Source organism: Somniosus microcephalus, chromosome 9, assembly GCF_052327205.1.
Source record: "Somniosus microcephalus isolate GS21.2 chromosome 9, FLI_Smic_1.0, whole genome shotgun sequence".
Lineage (NCBI taxonomy): Eukaryota > Metazoa > Chordata > Chondrichthyes > Squaliformes > Somniosidae > Somniosus > Somniosus microcephalus.
Genome location: NC_140995.1, coordinates 91,093,191 through 91,111,203, shown reverse-complemented (window position 1 = coordinate 91,111,203; position 18,013 = coordinate 91,093,191). Strand labels below are relative to the sequence as shown.

At 44.3% G+C, this 18,013-nt stretch overlaps 1 protein-coding gene across 1 annotated transcript in view; it reads left to right on the top strand.

Moving 5' to 3' along the window:
• The window catches only part of LOC147112520 (b(0,+)-type amino acid transporter 1), a 33,794-nt gene extending 17,942 nt beyond the window's left edge, over positions 1–15,852 (top strand). Inside the window, exons 4-6 of the mRNA XM_085996836.1 lie at positions 3,044–3,168; positions 10,590–10,677; positions 14,629–15,852. Of these exons, the coding sequence (XP_085852962.1) occupies positions 3,044–3,168; positions 10,590–10,677; positions 14,629–14,862 (447 nt within the window). The 3' untranslated portion in view covers positions 14,863–15,852. The remainder of the gene's footprint in view (positions 1–3,043; positions 3,169–10,589; positions 10,678–14,628) is intronic.
• Positions 15,853–18,013: the final 2,161 nt, after the last annotated feature.

The following is an 18,013-nucleotide window of genomic DNA, read 5'->3' as shown; positions in this document are numbered from 1 at the left end:
CATATAATAGCAATTAAGAACTGTGTGTCTCTCGCACCTTTAATAAATAGAGATAGGATAAGGGAAAAGTGGTGCTGGCTGGAATCTGAAGGAAAAAGCTTCTGGGAATGAGAGAATGAGAGGCAGAGAACTAGAAATGGTCTGTGGGAGACACCCCAGCCTACTTGTTAACTCCTGCCACGATGGTGGGAAACTGAGGGACAGGCTTTTTTTATACAGAAAGCAGTGTTAACTGAGAACACATAAAAACATGGAACAAGAAATGACCATTCTATCAAGGTTGTTCCTTCCACAAACCAAGTATAATCTTTTCTATCAGGAACTCTATCCTAACTATTAAATCATCTGACAAAAAGTTCTGCAAAATTCAAGAATACTTATTTAACCTTGAATCCTACATTATCATTCCTTAATGAGTTGGAGGACTGAGAGCCTGCGCACAAGCTGTGCACCAGGCTTATTAGGCCCCAGCTTTAATGCAAATCAAACGTCTGCTCCAGCTGCACGGTAAACATTTGGAATGGGTGCAAAAAAGGAGGCTGCTATTCAAAGATTCAAAATAAAATTGTCATCCCTGTCCCTGGGCACTCCTGGAATCTCTGACCCAGTGCACCTCTGTGCCCAGAGCGACTTCCCCCATGCCAGACAATTGCTCTTCACTGGCTGCTGCAGCCTGACATTGTAGCCCTGGCGCTCATAGCACATCATGAGTGATGCAGAGTGCTATAAAAATGAGCTTTTGGAGGGAGACAAGTCAATAGAAAGGAAAATCGAGTGGGGTGTATAACGGGTAGCCGATCTGCTCTCGCCCATTGTACGCCCCTGCCAAAGCTGAATTTCACCCCCTAAGTGTCGACAATAACATATTGAAAAGTAACAGTGTGCATCCTACCAGATAGCTGAACTGGGTATCAGATTTGTGTTCTGATTTTAGGGAGATGGCTGGTCTGCCTTGAACATCATTAAACATTTTTCTGAGGTTAGTTCTGCCTTCCACCAGCTAATAGAGAGTCACACAGCCTTGGAAGTGCTAGCCTGATCAGCTAAGAGGAAACCTGTTTAAGGAGAGATTGTTAGGGGCAAAGCCTATAAACCTGTCCTACTAGAGTCTGTATTATATTCTAATCTAGGGTTGACAACCTCCTGCAAATAAGATGTTGAATCAAGTACTTTCAAGCCTCTTTGGGCAATGACTGTGAGGAACAGGTTCTGGGGCATCAGTGAGCGAGATGCATAGCTCTGCCATTTGTTACAGGGAAGCAGGGAGCTCCCATGTACTGTAATGCTGGTACATCCAGCGATAGCAATGGCCAATTGTGGCCTGAAATTTGGCTTTGTCACCTTGCAGGCATATTGCAAAGCTGGTGCACAGCAGGTAACCCTCCTCGCAACCACCTCATGCAGTACCATCTCCACTTCAGCAGACAAACAGGGGGGTCAGCTGTTGGGTTGCTCTGCCTTTTGTTTGGAGAATATTAGAGTAAGATATGAGAAAAAGAACAAAGGGAAAGTGGGAAAGAAGTTACCGAATCACTGAATGTTAGGAATAATTTATTCCTAGGAAGATTAACAGAGCAGTTATCCTCTAAATGGGTCTGATAATGTCATAAAGTGAGAGCAAATCTTTGGCAGTTTGTAACAGCCACTTGAATCAAAAACCACTCAGGTACACCATCTGATATGTATCATTTCAATTTTAAATGGGGTTTTATTTTGTTTTTAGTCAGTTTTTATATTGGTTGCAGATTGTGAGGCTATCGATAACTATCAATGTGCACAGAAGAGGGTTCCCAGCATTACTACAAGTTTATTAAGAAATAATGGGGGTAATTCTGTGATCCCATGCTTGTAGTAGAAAGTCACACTCACCAAGAGCATAGATTGAAGATGGGGGTACAGCATTGCAGCCCTGCTTGTACACACGGCTCCCTGCTGTGAGCATGGGAACACAGAATTATCCCTAACATTCCTAAGCTTGATTCTGTGCTAAGTTAGCTGATCTCAGCCAGGTCACTGGTAAGTGTCAGCCTTGGCTCAGTTGGTAGCACCCTCACCTCTGAGTCAGGAGGTTGTGGGTTCAAGTCCCACTCCAGAAACTTGAGCAGAAAAATCTAGGCTGACACTCCTGTGCAGTACTGAGGGAGTGCTGCACTGTCGGTGGTACCATCTTTTGGATGAGACGTTAAACCGAGGCCTCGTCTGCTCTCTCAGGTGGACGTAAAGGATCCCCTGGCACTATTTCAAAGAGCAGGGGAGTTATCCCTGGTGTCCTGGCCAATATTTACCCCTCAATCAACATCACTAAAACAGATTATCTGGGCATTATCACATTGCTGTTTGTGGGAGCTTGCTGTGCACAATTTGGCTGTCGCGTTTCCTACATTACAACAGTGACTACACTTCAAGAAGTACTTCATTGGTTGCAAAGTGCTTTGGTGGTCGTGAAAGGTGCTATATAAATGCAAGTCCTTCTTTTCCTTTTTAAGGACACTACAGTTAGACTCAACGCCCTTGTGCTGGGGAGGATGCCTGCTCCTTATTGCTATCTAGTGAGCCCCCATGGAAAATACATGTGTACGGACATCATGTGACAACTGCATCAGACTCCGCTGTTCACATTCAAATCTTCCTTCTTCCAGTTCTGATGAAACGGCATCAACATGAAATGTTAACTCTGTTACTCTTGCCACACATGCTGTCTGACCTGCTGAATGTTTCCAGCATTTTCTGTTTTCATTTTAGCCTAGTAACACTCATTGTGTAGGCTCATGCATGAAGAATGACCACTTGAGCAAGGTATTAGACAGTACCTGGCACAGAAGGAAACATACCCTAGTGTGACTCAGTGTTCAGCAGAGAAGGATAGCAAATTAGAAAAGAAACCCATCATGATAAATTTCTAAAATGTGACAAGAATAATATGCACTTGATTACTTAACATATGAACCAATGGACATTAAGATACTCTTTTTTACATTATGGAACTTCTACATTGTAATTCAAAAACAGGTTGATGATGATTGTTTTATTTTTTTTCTCCCAGCCAGATATTCTGTCCATGGCTCATGTGCACCGTCTGACACCATTGTCGGCCCTTATATTTACAACATTCATTGCTTTAATAATGTTAATCCCAGGGGATTTTGGGTCCATAATCAATTATTTCAGGTTTGTGCAGAACAGTTTTTTTTAATGTATCTAGTAAAATATTAAATTCCTGAAATTCCACAGGGCTGTTCCAGTCTCCCAGCATAACTCTGGTGGACCCCCCAAAAAAGGTTAGCGACTTGGTGCAATCTGGTTACGTCAGTCTCCCTTTGGAGTTATGCTAGGAGACCAGAAGAACCCTGGAGAAGTTAGTGTCACATGCAGACATCACTTCGTAGTTGTCACACTTTGTTACAGATCCAAAACAATGATAAAATGCTGTGCCCTTCTTAACTGGAGCCTGAAACTGGCAGCCATATTCTAATTTGTGAAGTTCCATGATCAAACAACAACAATGTGATATGAGGCTGCGCTTGCTTATCAATTATAATTTGTAACCTTATGGGGCATAGTTCCACATTATAATAATACATTGTGCATTACATGGTTCAATCTTTATACTTCACACTTTTATTATCTTTATAAAACAGTCAATCATTTAACTTACCATGGGTGATCTGCTTATACATGTGTGTATATTTATAGCAATTTTACATTTGTCCTTAAAGGGAGTAACCAGGTTTAACACAGCTCTGTCTTAGTAGTGAATAATACACCAGTGTCTGTTACATGATATGTGGCAAGTAACATTCACGCCACGCAAGTGCCAGGCAATGACTATCTACAACAAGCCAGAGTGGCTGGAGCAGACCTGGGAGTGGATTGAGGAGCGCGGCGGCAGTTTAAAAGCGGCGGCAGCGAACGAGGCCCAACCAGAGCGGCTGGAGCGGACCTGGGAGTGGATTGAGGAGCACGGCGGTAGTTTAAAAGCGGCGGCAGCGAACGAGGCCCGACCAGAGCGGCTGGAGTGGACCTGGGAGTGGATTGAGGAGCGCGGCGGCAGTTTAAAAGCAGCAGCAGCGAACGAGGCCTGACCAGAGCAGCTGGAGCGGACCTGGGAGTGGATTGAGGAGCACGGCGGCAGTTTAAAAGCAGCGGCAGCGAACAAGGCCCGACCAGAGCGGCTGGAGCAGACCTGGGGGTGGATTGAGGAGCGCGGCGGCAGTGAACGAGGCCAGACCAGAGCAGCTGGAGCAGACCTGGGAGTAGATTGAGGAGCGCGGCGGCAGCGAACGAGGCATACCAATTCAGCAGCGGGGGAGAGAGGTAAAAAGTAATCAAAGTGTGACGTCACCAGGAAGCAGGTAAGTGATTGGTTGGTGAGTATTTCTCTCTTTTTTAAACTTTAACTCTGGTTTATAGTTACTAAGGTCTCTCTGGTGTAGCGGGGACTGTTGGTAAACCATTTAACTGTAGTGTAATTAGTGGGATTGATTGATTTAATTCAAATTCAATTAATTAAAGGGTAAGTCATGGCAGGACAGCCCAGCCATGTGGTATGCTCGTCCTGCGATATGTGGGAACTCAGGGACACTTCCTGTGTCCCTGACAACTACATGTGCAGGAAGTGCATCCAGCTGCAGCAACTGACAGACCACATTGCGGCACTGGAGCTGCGATTGGATGCATACTGGAGCGCTCGCGATGCTCGGGACATCATGAAAAGCACATTTACGGAGTTGGACACACCGCAGGTAGAGGTTGGACAGGAAGAAAGGGAATGGGTGACCAACAGGCAGAGTGCTAGGCGCAGGCAGGTAGTGCAGGGGTCCCCTGTGGACAACCCCCTCTCAAACAGATACACCACTTTGAGTGCTGTTGGGGGGGATGGCTTATCAGAGGAAAGCAGCAGCAGCCAACTTCCTGGCACCAGAGGTGGCTCTGCTGCACAGCACGGGGAGGAAAAAGAGAGGTAGATCTATAGTAATAGGGGATTCTATTGTAAGGGGAATAGATAGGCGTTTCTGCGGCCGCAAACGAGACTCCAGGATGGTGTGTTGCCTCCCTGGTGCAAGGGTCAAGGATGTCTCAGAGCGGCTGCAGAACATCTTGGAAGGGGAGGGTGAACAGCCAGTTGTCGTGGTGCATATAGGCACCAACGATATAGGTAAAAAGCGGGATGAGGTCCTAAATGCAGAATATAGGGAGTTAGGAGGTAAATTAAAAAATAGGACCTCAAAAGGTAGTAATCTCAGGATGCTACCAGTGCCACGTGCTAGTCAGAGTAGAAATAGAAGGATATTTCAGATGAATACGTGGCTAGAGGAATGGTGCCAGGGGGAGGGATTCAAGTTCCTGGGACATTGGAACCGGTTCTGGGGGAGGTGAGACCAGTTCAAACCGGACGGTTTGCACCTGGGCAGGGCTGGAACCGATGTCCTAGGGGGAGTGTTTGCTAGTGCTCTGGGGGAGGGTTTAAACTAAAATGGCAGGGGGTTGGGAACCTGAGCAGGGAGACAGAGGAAAGGGAAACAAGGATAAAAGCAAAAGATAGGAAGGAGAAAAACAAAAGTGGCAATCAGAGAAATCAACGGTTTAAATCAAACGTGGCCACAGTAAATAATAATTCTAATAGGTCTAAGAACGTTAAAAAAACAAGCCTGAAGGCTTTGTGTCTTAATGCGAGGAGCATTCGTAATAAGGTGGATGAATTGGCTGTGCAAATAGAGGTAAACAAATATGATTTGGTTGGGAATACGGAAACCTGGCTCAAGGATGGCCAAAGCTGGGAACTCAACATCCAGGGGTATTCGATATTCAGGAAAGATAGGCAAAAAGGAAAAGGAGGTGGGGTAGCATTACTGGTTAAAGAAAGGATTAACACAATTGTAAGGAAGGATATTAGCTCTGATGATGTGGAATCTGTATGGGTAGAATTGAGAAATACCAAGGGGCAGAAAATGTTAGTGGGAGTGGTATATAGACCTCCAAACAGTAAGGCGGTGGTTGGGGATGGCATTAAAAGGGAAATTAAAGAAGCGTGCAATAAGGGCACAGCAGTCATCATGGGTAACTTTAATCTACATATAGATTGGGCTAACCAAATTAGTAACAATACTGTGGAGGAGGAATTCCTGGAGTGTTTACGGGATGGTTTCCTGGACCAACATGTCAAGGAACCAACTAGAGATCAGGCCATCTTAGACTGGGTATTATGTAATGAGAAAGGATTAATTAGCAATCTTGTTGTATGAGACCCCTTGGGTCGGAGCGATCATAATATGATCGAATTCTTCATTAAGATGGAGAATGAAGTAGTTGACTCAGAGACTAGGGTCCTAAATTTAAATAAAGGAAACTACGATGGTCTGAGGAGCGAGTTGGGTAGGATTGATTGGAGAATGTCACTCAAAGGGTTGATGGTGGATAGGCAATGGCAAACATTCAAAGACCAAATGGATGAACTACAGAATTTATTCATCCCAGTTTGGCATAAAAATAAAACAAAAAAGATGACTCAACCGTGGCTAACAAGGGAAATTAGGGATAGCATAAGATCCAAGGAGAGGACATATAAATTGGCCAGAAAAAGCAATAATCCTGAGGATTGGGAGCAGTTTAGGATTCAACAAAGGAGGACAAAGGGATTAATTAAGAAGGGGAAAATAAAATATGAGAGTAAGCTTGCAGGGAACATAAAAACTGACTGTAAAAGCTTTTATAGCTATGTGAAGAGAAAAAGATTGGTGAAGTCAAGCGTAGGTCCCTTGCAGTCAGAATCAGGGGAATTTATAATGGGGAACAAAGAAATGGCAGACCAACTAAATACATATTTTGGTTCTGTCTTCACAAAGGAGGACACAAATAAACTCCCAGAGATGCCGGGGAACATAGGGTCTGATGAAAGGGTGGAACTGAAAGAAATCAGTATTTGTAGGGAAATGGTGTTAGGAAAATTGATGGGACTGAAGGCCAATAAATCCCCAGGGCCCAATAATCTACATCCTAGGGTACTTAAGGAAGTGGCCCTAGAAATAGTAGATGCATTGCTGGTCATCTTCCAAAACTCGATAGACTCTGGAACAGTACCCATGGATTGGAGGGAAGCTAATGTTACCCCACTATTCAAAAAAGGTGGTAGAGAAAAAGCGGGGAACTATAGACCGGTAAGCCTGACATCAGTAGTGGGGAAAATGCCAGAGTCCATTATAAAAGATGTAATAGCAGAGCACTTGGAAAGCAGCAACAGGATCGGAAAAAGTCAACATGGATTTACAAAAGGTAAATCGTGCTTGACTAATCTACTGGAATTTTTTGAGGATGTAACTGGTAAAATAGATAAGGGAGAACCAGTGGATGTGGTGTATTTGGACTTTCAGAAGGCTTTCAATAAGGTCCCGCATAAGAGATTAGCGTGCAAAATTAAGGCACATGGGATTGAGGGCAAGGTATTGACTTGGATAGAGAACTGGTTGGCGGATAGAAAGCAGAGAGTTGGAATAAACGGGTCGTTTTCCGAGTGGCAGGCAGTGACTAGTGGGGTACCGCAAGGATCGGTCCTAGGACCCCAGCTGTTCACAATATACATTAATGATCTGGACGAGGGAATTGGATGTAATATCTCCAAATTTGCAGATGACACAAAGCTGGGTGGGAGGGTATGCTGTGAGGAGGATGTCATGAAACTCCAGTACGATTTGGACAGGTTGGGTGATTGGGCAGAAACATGGCAAATGCATTATAATGTGGATAAATGTGAGGTTATCCACTTTGGTGGCAAAAACAGGAAGGCAGATTATTATTTGAATGGCAATAGATTGGGCGAAGGGGAAGTGCAAAGAGACCTGGGTGTTCTTGTGCACCAGTCACTGAAGGTAAGCATGCAGGTGCAGCAGGCGGTTAAGAAGGCAAATGGTATTTTGGCCTTCGTAGCAAGAGGTTTCGAGTACAGGAACAAGGCTGTCTTGCTGCAGTTGTACAGAGCCTTGGTGAGACCGCACCTTGAGTAGTGTGTGCAGTTTTGGTCGCCTTATCCGAGGAAGGACGTCCTTGCCATGGAAGGAGTGCAGCGAAGATTCACCAGGCTGATACCTGGGATGGCAGGAATGACGCATGAGGAGAGATTGTGTCAATTGGGCTTATACTCACTGGAGTTTAGAAGATTGAGAGGGGATCTCATCGAAACCTATAAAATTCTGTCAGGCCTGTTCAGACTAGATGCAGGAAGGATGTTTCCGATGGCCGGGGAGTCCAGAACCAGGGGTCATAGTCTAAGGATAAGGGGTAAGCCATTTAGGACTGAAATGAGGAGGAATTTCTTCACCCAGAGAGTGGTGAACCTGTGGAATTCTCTGCCACAGAGGGCGGTGGAGGCCAGTTCATTAAATATATTCAAGAAGGAGTTGGATATATTTCTTAAGGCTAAAGGGATCAAGGGATATGGGGAGAAGACAGGGACAGGGTACTGAATTTGGATGATCAGCCATGATCTCATTGAATGGCGGAGCAGGCTCGAAGGGCCGAATGGCCTACTCCTGTTCCTATCTTCTATGTTTCTATGAGTCTATCCACTGCCCCTTAACATTCAGTGGCATTACCTTCGCTGAATCCCCCACCATCAACATCCTGGGGGTCACCATTGACCAGAAACATAACTGGACCAGCCATATAAATACAGTGGCACCAAGAGCAGGTCAGTGGCTGGGTATTCTGCGGCGAGTGTCTCACCTCATGACTCCCCAAAGCCTTTCCACCATCTACAAGGCACAAGTAAGGAGTGTGATGGAATACTCTCCACTTGCCTGGATGAGTGCAGCTCCAACAGCACCCAAGATGCTCGACACCATCCAGGACAAAGCAGCCCGCGTGATTGGCACCCCATCCACCACCTTAAACATTCACTGCCTCCACCACCGGCGCACCATGGCTGCAGTGTGTACCATCTACAAGATGCACTGCAGCACCTCTACACTTAGAAGGACAAGGGCAGCAGGCGCATGGAAACACCATTACCTGCAAATTCCCCTCCAAGTTACACAACATCCTGACTTGGAACTATATCCCCATTCTTTCATCGTTGCTTGGTCAAAATCACAGATCACAGAAATCACAGAAACCCCACAATGCAGATAGAGGCCATTTCGGCCCATCGAGCCTGCACCGACACATATCCCACCTGATCCCTGTAACCCCTACACCAACACATATCCCACCCTATCCCCGTAACCCCACGTATTTAATCCCCCAAACACTAAGGGTCAATTTATCATAGCCAAGCAACCTAACCCGCACATCTTTGGACTGTGGGAGGAAACCGGAGCACCCGGAGGAAACCCACGCAAACACGGGGAGAATGTGCAAACTCCACACAGACAGTCACCCGAGGCCGGATTCGAACCCGGGTCCCTGGCGCTGTGAGGCAACAGTGCTAACCACTATGCCACCGTGCTGTGGCATAGTGGTTAGCACTAGTCTTGGAACTCCCTCCCTAACAGCACTGTGGGAGTACCTTCACCACACGGACTGCAGCAGTTCAAGAAGGCGGCTCACCACCAGCTTCTCGAGGGCCATTAGGGATGGGCAATAAATGCTGGCCTTGCCAGCGACGCCCACATCCCAGGAACGAATTTTAAAAAAGCCTTTGTCATTATAAAATAGCATATTATCTGACTTATTATGAACAGCGCCACAGAAGATCATCCAAAATTGTTATAAAAAAACATGAACTTGGCAAAAGCTCTTTCATTTTTCAGTATTTCCTAATGTTTTAATTTTTTATCTGTTTTGCAGGATTTACACACCCATATAAATTAGACATCTGAAGATACAAGGCATTGTGCTTCAGTGCAAAAGCATTTAAAGGGACAGGCAGCTATTGCAGCTGTGTTTTGATAAGTTTTTTGTCCTTCAGAAGATGTTTTTTTTCCTGTTCTATTCTGTAAAGCGGGTTTTGTAGGAGAGATGTTGGTGAACCCCCTCTAAGTAGGATCTGAGTCAGGGGTCCTTCATGTAATTACACCTTAAATCCCTTACATGAACTGCCCTCCCTACAGCTTCACCAGTCCCTCAGCAAAATAATTATCAACTAAACATTTGAGAACAATTCCTGAACTGCTGAGCAGACAATCTCTCTCACCTGATGATACAATATGAAATACCATTACCTGTACAAGAATAATCTCTGGATACAGTGCAATTCCCAAACTGGGATGTGTGGCTCTAGTGTATGCCAAATCAGTGGGCTGAATTCCAAAAATGTGCTCCTGGTGTGTAAATCTGAGTCAGGAGTGCTGAAGATGAAAATTTACTCCAATATGTTTTGTGGACTTTTAGTGTGTCTAACAACATTTAGTGTGTCTAATGCCAGTCTAAATGATTCATAAAGACTACTCAATATTTGGCTATTTGAAAAGCCCATTGGGTCCTTGAACAGCAAGTCGATTTTCCAAATATGTGTACCTGGTGGATGAGGCACCATGATACAGGCACACATTTGGAAGATCAGTTATAGTATATTAAAGTTTTAAATAGTTTGTTTTTGAAATTGTGCTGACTCTGCTACAACCGCTGTCCACTCACTATGTCCTTTTCTTACTTCAAAGTTTTACAGCTTGGATTTTTTATAGTTTAACCTTTGCTGCATTGGTGTACATGAAAATTAAGAAGCCACATCTTCATCGGCCCTTCAAAGTAAGATTTATTTTAATATTATTACTTTCATGAAAGTACCTGCATGTTTGTTCAGCATTTCTAACAGCAGTTTCAATTGTTTGTGACATCAAATAGCCGCTTTTAATAATTTTCAATTTGTTATGAAAGAAACATACTCAGTACCTCGTGGTTATTGATTCACTATTATTGTTAAATAAATATATATTGCTCTTTCACCACCTCAAGCTGCAGTAATTTCAAAATTCATAGATGTAGGAAAAGAAAGCCTGCTGCATGGGGGTGGGGGGGGGGGGTGGGCGGGGGGAGGAATTTGATTGACTTTTGGTTTCAGTTTTGAATTCTGCCTTGGAGGTCCTAAATTTACTGTGCTCTTATTCCTCTTCATTCAAAGTTGGCAAATTCAAATTAGCTGTTAATTCAATATGAAATTGTTCAAAGAATGCCTCCTGTGCTGTTTTATCAAAATTACTCCATTCAGACTTATGGATTGTTTGAATTTTATTGAGCAAAAAAATGACTTTGTAGTAATAGGAGTAGAATGTATTCTAAAGATGCAGTTGTACATCTGAGTGGCTGGTATCTTTCCTTAAACTGCTGGGAGTCATAGGCACAGCTGGGAGCTTGCACTGCACCACTTCAGGAAACAGATCCATACTTTCTCCTCCAATGCAAGAATCAAATAAAGATTCAAGTACCACTTGCCAGATCCATCAGTTCACCAGTACCACCAGGCACAACAAATGTATAGCATTACAGATTCTCTCTGCACCCTTCCCTATTAGACTGACATTGAAAACCAACATGCAATAGGTCATCAAAGATCAGGAGTCCTCTTCTATTACCGTATCCTAACTCGCACCAAGTCCTGTTCACCCATCACCCCTGTACTCTCTGACCTACATTGGCTCCAGGTCCAGCAATGCCTTGATTTAAAAATTCTCATCCTTGTTCAAATCCCTCCATGGCCTCACCCCTCCCTATCTCTGTAGTCTCCTCCAGCCGACAACCCTCCGCGATCTCTGCACTCCTCTAATTCTGGCCTCTTGAGCATCCCTGACTTTAATCGCTCCACCATTGGTGGCCATGCCTTCAGCTGCCTAAGTTCTAAGCTCTGGAATTTCCTCCCTAAACCTCTCTCTTCCCTTCTTTAAGACGCTCCTTAAAATCTACCTCCTGTCCTACTACCTCATGTGGCTCGGTGTCAAATTTTGTTTGATAATGCTCCTGTGAAGCACCTTGGGACATTTCACTATTTTAACAGCGCTATATTAATGCAAGTTGTTGTTATTGTAGAATGTGCCAAATATATTTTTCATATATATAAATTGGCTAGTCTGGATTAACAAAAAAATGTCCAAATTTAAGTCTTCAGTGCAATCCGCCTCATCCTCTCAGCATCCAGTAACAATAATTTGGATTTATATAGCAACTTTAGCGTAGAAAAATAACCCCAGGTGCTTCACAGAATTGTAATCAGACAAAAAAATTAAGTCTGAGCAAACAAGGAGATATTAAAAGGGGTCACTAAAAATGTGGTCAAATAGGTGGGTTTTAGGGGGTCTTAAAAAAGGAGGGAGGCAGAGAGGTTTAGTGAGTGAATTACAGACCACATGCCTGAAGTCATGGCCAGTAGTGGTGGGGGACGCACAAAAGGCCAGGGTTGCAGGAATGCAGAGTTCTATGAGGGTTGTAGGGCTGGAGAAGATTACAAAAATAGGGAGGGGCAAGGCCATAAAGGGAATTAAACACAAGAATTGGAAGTGTTGGGGGGATTGGGAGCCAATGTAGGTCAGCGAACACAGTGATGTGTTAGCGGGAGTTGGTGCGGGATAGGATATGGGGTGCAGGATAGGATATGGGATGTAAATGATTGGATTAGCTGACGTTTATGGAAGGTGGACGATGGGCGGCCAGCCAGGAGAGCATTGGAATAGTCAAGTTTGGAGGTGACAAAGGCATGGATGAGGGTGTTGGGAGCAGATAGACTGAGGTACTTGTGGAGACGGGTGATGATACGGAGATGTAAGTAGGCAGTCTTTGTGATGAAGAGCATATGGGGTTGTAAAATCAGCTCAGGGCCAAATAGAATGCTAAGGTTGCAAACAGTTGTTTAACCTGAGACAGTGGGCAGCGAGGGGGCTAGAATTGGTGGCAAGGGTACAGAGTTTGTGGTGGGGCCCAAAGACAATAACTTCAATCTCCTCAATGTTTAACTGGAGGAAATTGCGACTCATCCAGGTATGGGTGTCGGACAAGCAGTGGAGGGGCGGAAAGAGATAGTGAAGCAAGAGAACTGGGTGTTATCAGCATACATGTGGAACTGCATGTCTTCGGTTGATGTCGCCATGGGGCAGCATGTAGATCAGGAAGAGGAGTATGTCAAGGATAAATCCTTGGGAACTTCAGAGGTAACAGTGTTGGGTCTGGATGAGAAGCCATTGCTGGAAATATTCTGGTGACAATGGGATAGTTTAGAGTGGAACCAAAAGAGGGCAGTCCCACTGAGCTGGACATCAGAAGAGAAGTGTTGGAGGAGGATGGTGTGGTCGACCATGTAATAGGCTGCAGAGAGGAAGAGAAGGATGAGGAGGAATAGTGCAACACAGTCACAGAGGATGTAATTTATGACTTTGATTATGGCAGTTTCAGTTCTATGGCGGGGTGAAACCAGATTGAAGAGGTTCAAACATGGAGTTGCAGGCACGACTTTGTGAAGCGACAATACATTCAAGGACTTGAGAGGAAAGAAAGTTAGGAGATGGGGTTGGAAAGTAAAGACGACTTCACAAACCTTCTTCCAGAATACCATCCTCTCAGCTAAGGAAGATGCATAGAATGGATATGGCGGGGAGGCGAGGCACGGATGGATGGAGAATGATATGTATGGTACTTGCATATTGTTAACTGAACATAAGGTGGCCCCTGATGGGAGTAAGCACACTGTAGCAATTACACACCAAGGTCTCTCTTGTATTACTTTTGTTATTCTTTGATGGAATGTTCTAGAGGGTCTGGATATAAAAGTAGCTAATTATTACTACACCAATTTTCTTTGGACAAAACAGTGAAGAATTAAGTGACAACAACTTCTATTTGTATGGCACTTTTAATGTGACAATCGTCCCAAGGCACTTCAGAGAGAAGAAAGCAGCACTGAGCACTGACAGATTTGGGGGAACGACCAAACGTATGGTTGAAGAGATCGGTCCTGAGGAGGTTTTTGAGAAAGTTAGCAAGATGGAGAGGTTTAAGAAGGGCATTCCAGAGGGTAGGACCTGAATGGCTGGTGGCCCACACAGAGCTGTTCAAGTGGCGATTCGTGGCTTATGTCTAAATTGTCATTGCCTGCTATGGTTTCACTGTCTTGATATTCTGGGTGACTCTCCTCCTGCAGAGTTTCAACACACTCCTTTTGCGACTACTATGCCTCTATCTCCCCAGATATCTTCGCCCTACAGCTGTCATTTTTGGGGTCATGGTCTCGCTCAACCAACTTACTTTTACCCTTCCTGGTTTGGTTTCCTTTCTCAGGCCAGATTGTGGTGATCTTTGTGCATCTCTTGCACAGCCACTTGCGAGAAAGGAAGTGGGCGGCTGCAGAAAGTGCCATCAATAGACGCAGAGTTGCAATTAGTGGGAGCAAAATAAGAGTTAGAGGTAGCAGCTTCCTTGGGGAGTGAGGGGACTGCAATGGTGGAACAGAGGCTGCACAGGAAGAGGCAGATATTGTTGCCATTAGGACGGAATTGTCAATCCAGGTCAAGTTGGAGTACTGAGGTCTGTTTGTCAGAACCTCCTACAGACTGTGAAGGAGGTACACAATTATATTATACAAGAAAAAATATATTGTAGTAGTTACTACCTCCATAAATAAATGCTAAAGTTGCTAAATGTAATAAAATGGCAGGAGAACAAAAAGAAAATCAATGTCTTATATTTGCATTCATTGGAAACTTTCTCCACTTTTAGGTGCCGATGCCTATTCCAGTGTTCATGCTAATTATTTCAGTCTCCCTGGTGGTGGCGCCACTCATTGGCAATCCTCAGATTGAATACTTATTTGTTATTTTGTTCATTGCGAGTGGTCTGCTGATTTATTTTCCATTGATTCACTTCAAACTATGCACAGGCTCAATGGCCCAGGTCACTATGCTTCTGCAGTTGCTGCTAGATGTTGCACCAACACAGGCAAACCTGGATTAATTAGTCAAAAAGCAAAATACTACAGATGCTGGAAATCTCAAACAAAAACAGAACAATGGAAACACTCTGCTGGTCAGGCATCATCTGTGGAGAGAACAGACAAGATGCTGCAGCACCCTAACTATTTTTTTTCTTTTTTATTATTAAGGATCTTTTCACAATCAAAAAGGAGGGTTGATTTGCTCTGTGCTCTATTCATAGTGAAAATCAGTGATGCATTTACAAACGACAATTTTATGACTAGGCTACAAATATCGCACAGAGAAAATCTTCCTTAACAATAAGCAATCATGCAAGATGACACCAGGCCACTAAAAATACCACTCTGCAACCCACCTCATAGATACATAGAAGATAGGAGCAGGAGTAGGCCATTCGGCCCTTCGAGCCTGCTCCGCCATTCAATGAGATCATGGCTGATCATCCAAATTCAGTACCCGGTCCCTGCCATCTCCCCATATCCCTTGATCCCTTTAGCCTTAAGAAATATATCCAACTCTTTCTTGAATATACTTAATGAACTGGCCTCCACCGCCCTCTGTGGCAGAGAATTCCACAGGTTCACCACTCTCTGGGTGAAGAAATTCCTCCTCATTTCAGTCCTAAATGGCTTACCCCTTATCCTTAGACTATGACCCCTGGTTCTGGACTCCCCGGCCATCAGAAACATCCTTCCTGCATCTAGTCTGTCCAGGCCTGACAGAATTTTATAGGTTTCGATGAGATCCCCTCTCAATCTTCTAAACTCCAGTGAGTATAGGCCCAATCGACACAATCTCTCCTCATACGTCATTCCTGCCATCCCAGGTATCAGCCTGGTGAATCTTCGCTGCACTCCTTCCATGGCAAGAACGTCCTTCCTCAGGTAAGGCGACCAAAACTGCACACAATACTCAAGGTGTGGTCTCACCAAGGCCCTGTACAACTGCAGCAAGACATCCTTGTTCTTGTACTCGAACCCTCTTGCTACGAAGGCCAACATACCATTTGCCTTCTTAACCGCCTGCTGCACCTGCATGCTTACCTTCAGCGACTGGTGTACAAGAACACCCAGGTCTCTTTGCACTTCCCCTTCTCCCAATCTATTACCATTCAAATAATAATCTGCCTTCCTGTTTTTGCCACCAAAGTGGATAACCTCACATTTATCCACATTATAGTGCATTTGCCATGTTTCTGCCCAATCACCCAACTTGTCCAAATCGTGCTGGAGTTTCACGACATCCTCCTCACAGCATACCCTCCCCCCCCAGCTTTGTGTTGTCTGCAAATTTGGAGATATTACATCCAATTCCCTTGTCCAGATCATTTATATTGTGAACAGCTGGGGTCCTAGGACCGATCCTTGTGGTACCCCACTAGTCACTGCCTGCCACTCGGAAAACGACCCGTTTATTCCAACTCTTTGCTTTCTGTCCGCCAACCAATTGAATGGCGGAGCAGGCTCGAAGGGCCGAATGGCCTACTCCTGTTCCTATCTCTATGTTTCTATGTTTCTATGTTTCTATCCAAGTCAATACCTTGCCCCCAATCCCATGTGCCTTAATTTTGCACGCTAATCTTCTATGCGGGACCTTATCGAAAGCCTTCTGAAAGTCCAAATACACCGCATCCACTGGTTCTCCCTTATCTATTTTACCAGTTACATTCTCAAAAAATTCCAGTAGATTAGTCAAGCATGATTTACCTTTTGTAAATCCATGTTGACTTTGTCCGATCCAGTCACTGCTTTCCAAGTGCTCTGCTATTACATCTTTTATAATGGACTCTAGCATTTTCCCCACTACCGATGTCAAGCTTACCGGTCTATAATTCCCCTCCTTTTCTCTACCACCTTTTTTGAATAGTGGAGTAACATTCGCTACCCGCCAATCCATGGGTACCTTTCCAGAGTCTATCGAGTTCTGGAAGATGACCAGCAATGCATCTACTATTTCTAGGGCCACTTCCTTAAGTACCCTGGGATGTAGATTATCAGGCCCTGGGGATTTATCGGCCTTCAGTCCCATCAATTTTCCTAACACCATTTCCCTACAAATACTGATTTCTTTCAGTTCCACCCTTTCATCAGACCCTATGTTCGCCGGCATCTCTGGGAGGTTATTTGTGTCCTCCTTTGTGAAGACAGAACCAAAATATGTATTTAGTTGGATTGCCATTTCTTTGTTCCCCATTATAAATTCCCCCGATTCTGACTGCAAGGGACCTACGCTTGACTTCACCAATCTTTTTCTCTTCACATATCTATAAAAGCTTTTACAGTCAGTCTTTATGTTCTCTGCAAGCTTACTCTCATATTCTATTTTCCCTTTCTTAATTAATCCCTTTGTCCTCCTTTGTTGAATCCTAAACTGCTCCCAATCCTCAGGATTATTGCTTTTTCTGGCCAATTTATATGCCCTCTCCTTGGACCTTATGCTATCCCTAATTTCCCTTGTTAGCCACGGTTGGGTCACCTTTTTTGTTTTATTTTTATGCCAAACTGGGATGAACTAATTCTGTAGTTCATCCATTCGGTCTTTGAATGTTTGCCATTGCCTATCCACCATCAACCCTTTGAGTGCCATTCCCCAATCAATCCTACCCAACTCGGTCCTCAGGCCATCATAGTTTCCTTTATTTAAATTGAGGACCCTAGTCTCCGAGTCAACTATTTCATTCTCCATCTTAATGAAGAATTCGATCATATTATGATCGCTCCGACCCAAGGGGCCTCTTACAACAAGATTGCTAATTAATCCTTTCTCGTTACATAATACCCAGTCTAAGATGGCCTGATCTCTGGTTGGTTCCTCGACATATTGGTCCAGGAAACCATCCCGTAAACACTCCAGGAATTCCTCCTCCACAGTATTGTTACTCATTTGGTTGGCCCAATCTATATGTAGATTAAAGTCACCCATGATGACTGCTGTGCCCTTATTGCACGCTTCTTTAATTTCTCTTTTAATGCCATCCCCAACCTCTGCCTTACTGTTTGGAGGTGTATAAACCACTCCCACTAACGTTTTTTTCCCCTTAGTATTTCTCAATTCTACCCATACAGATTCCACCTCATCAGAGCTAATATCCTTCATTACAATTGTGTTAATCCCTTCTTTAACCAGTAATGCTACCCCACCTCCCTTTCCTTTTTGCCTATCTTTCCTGA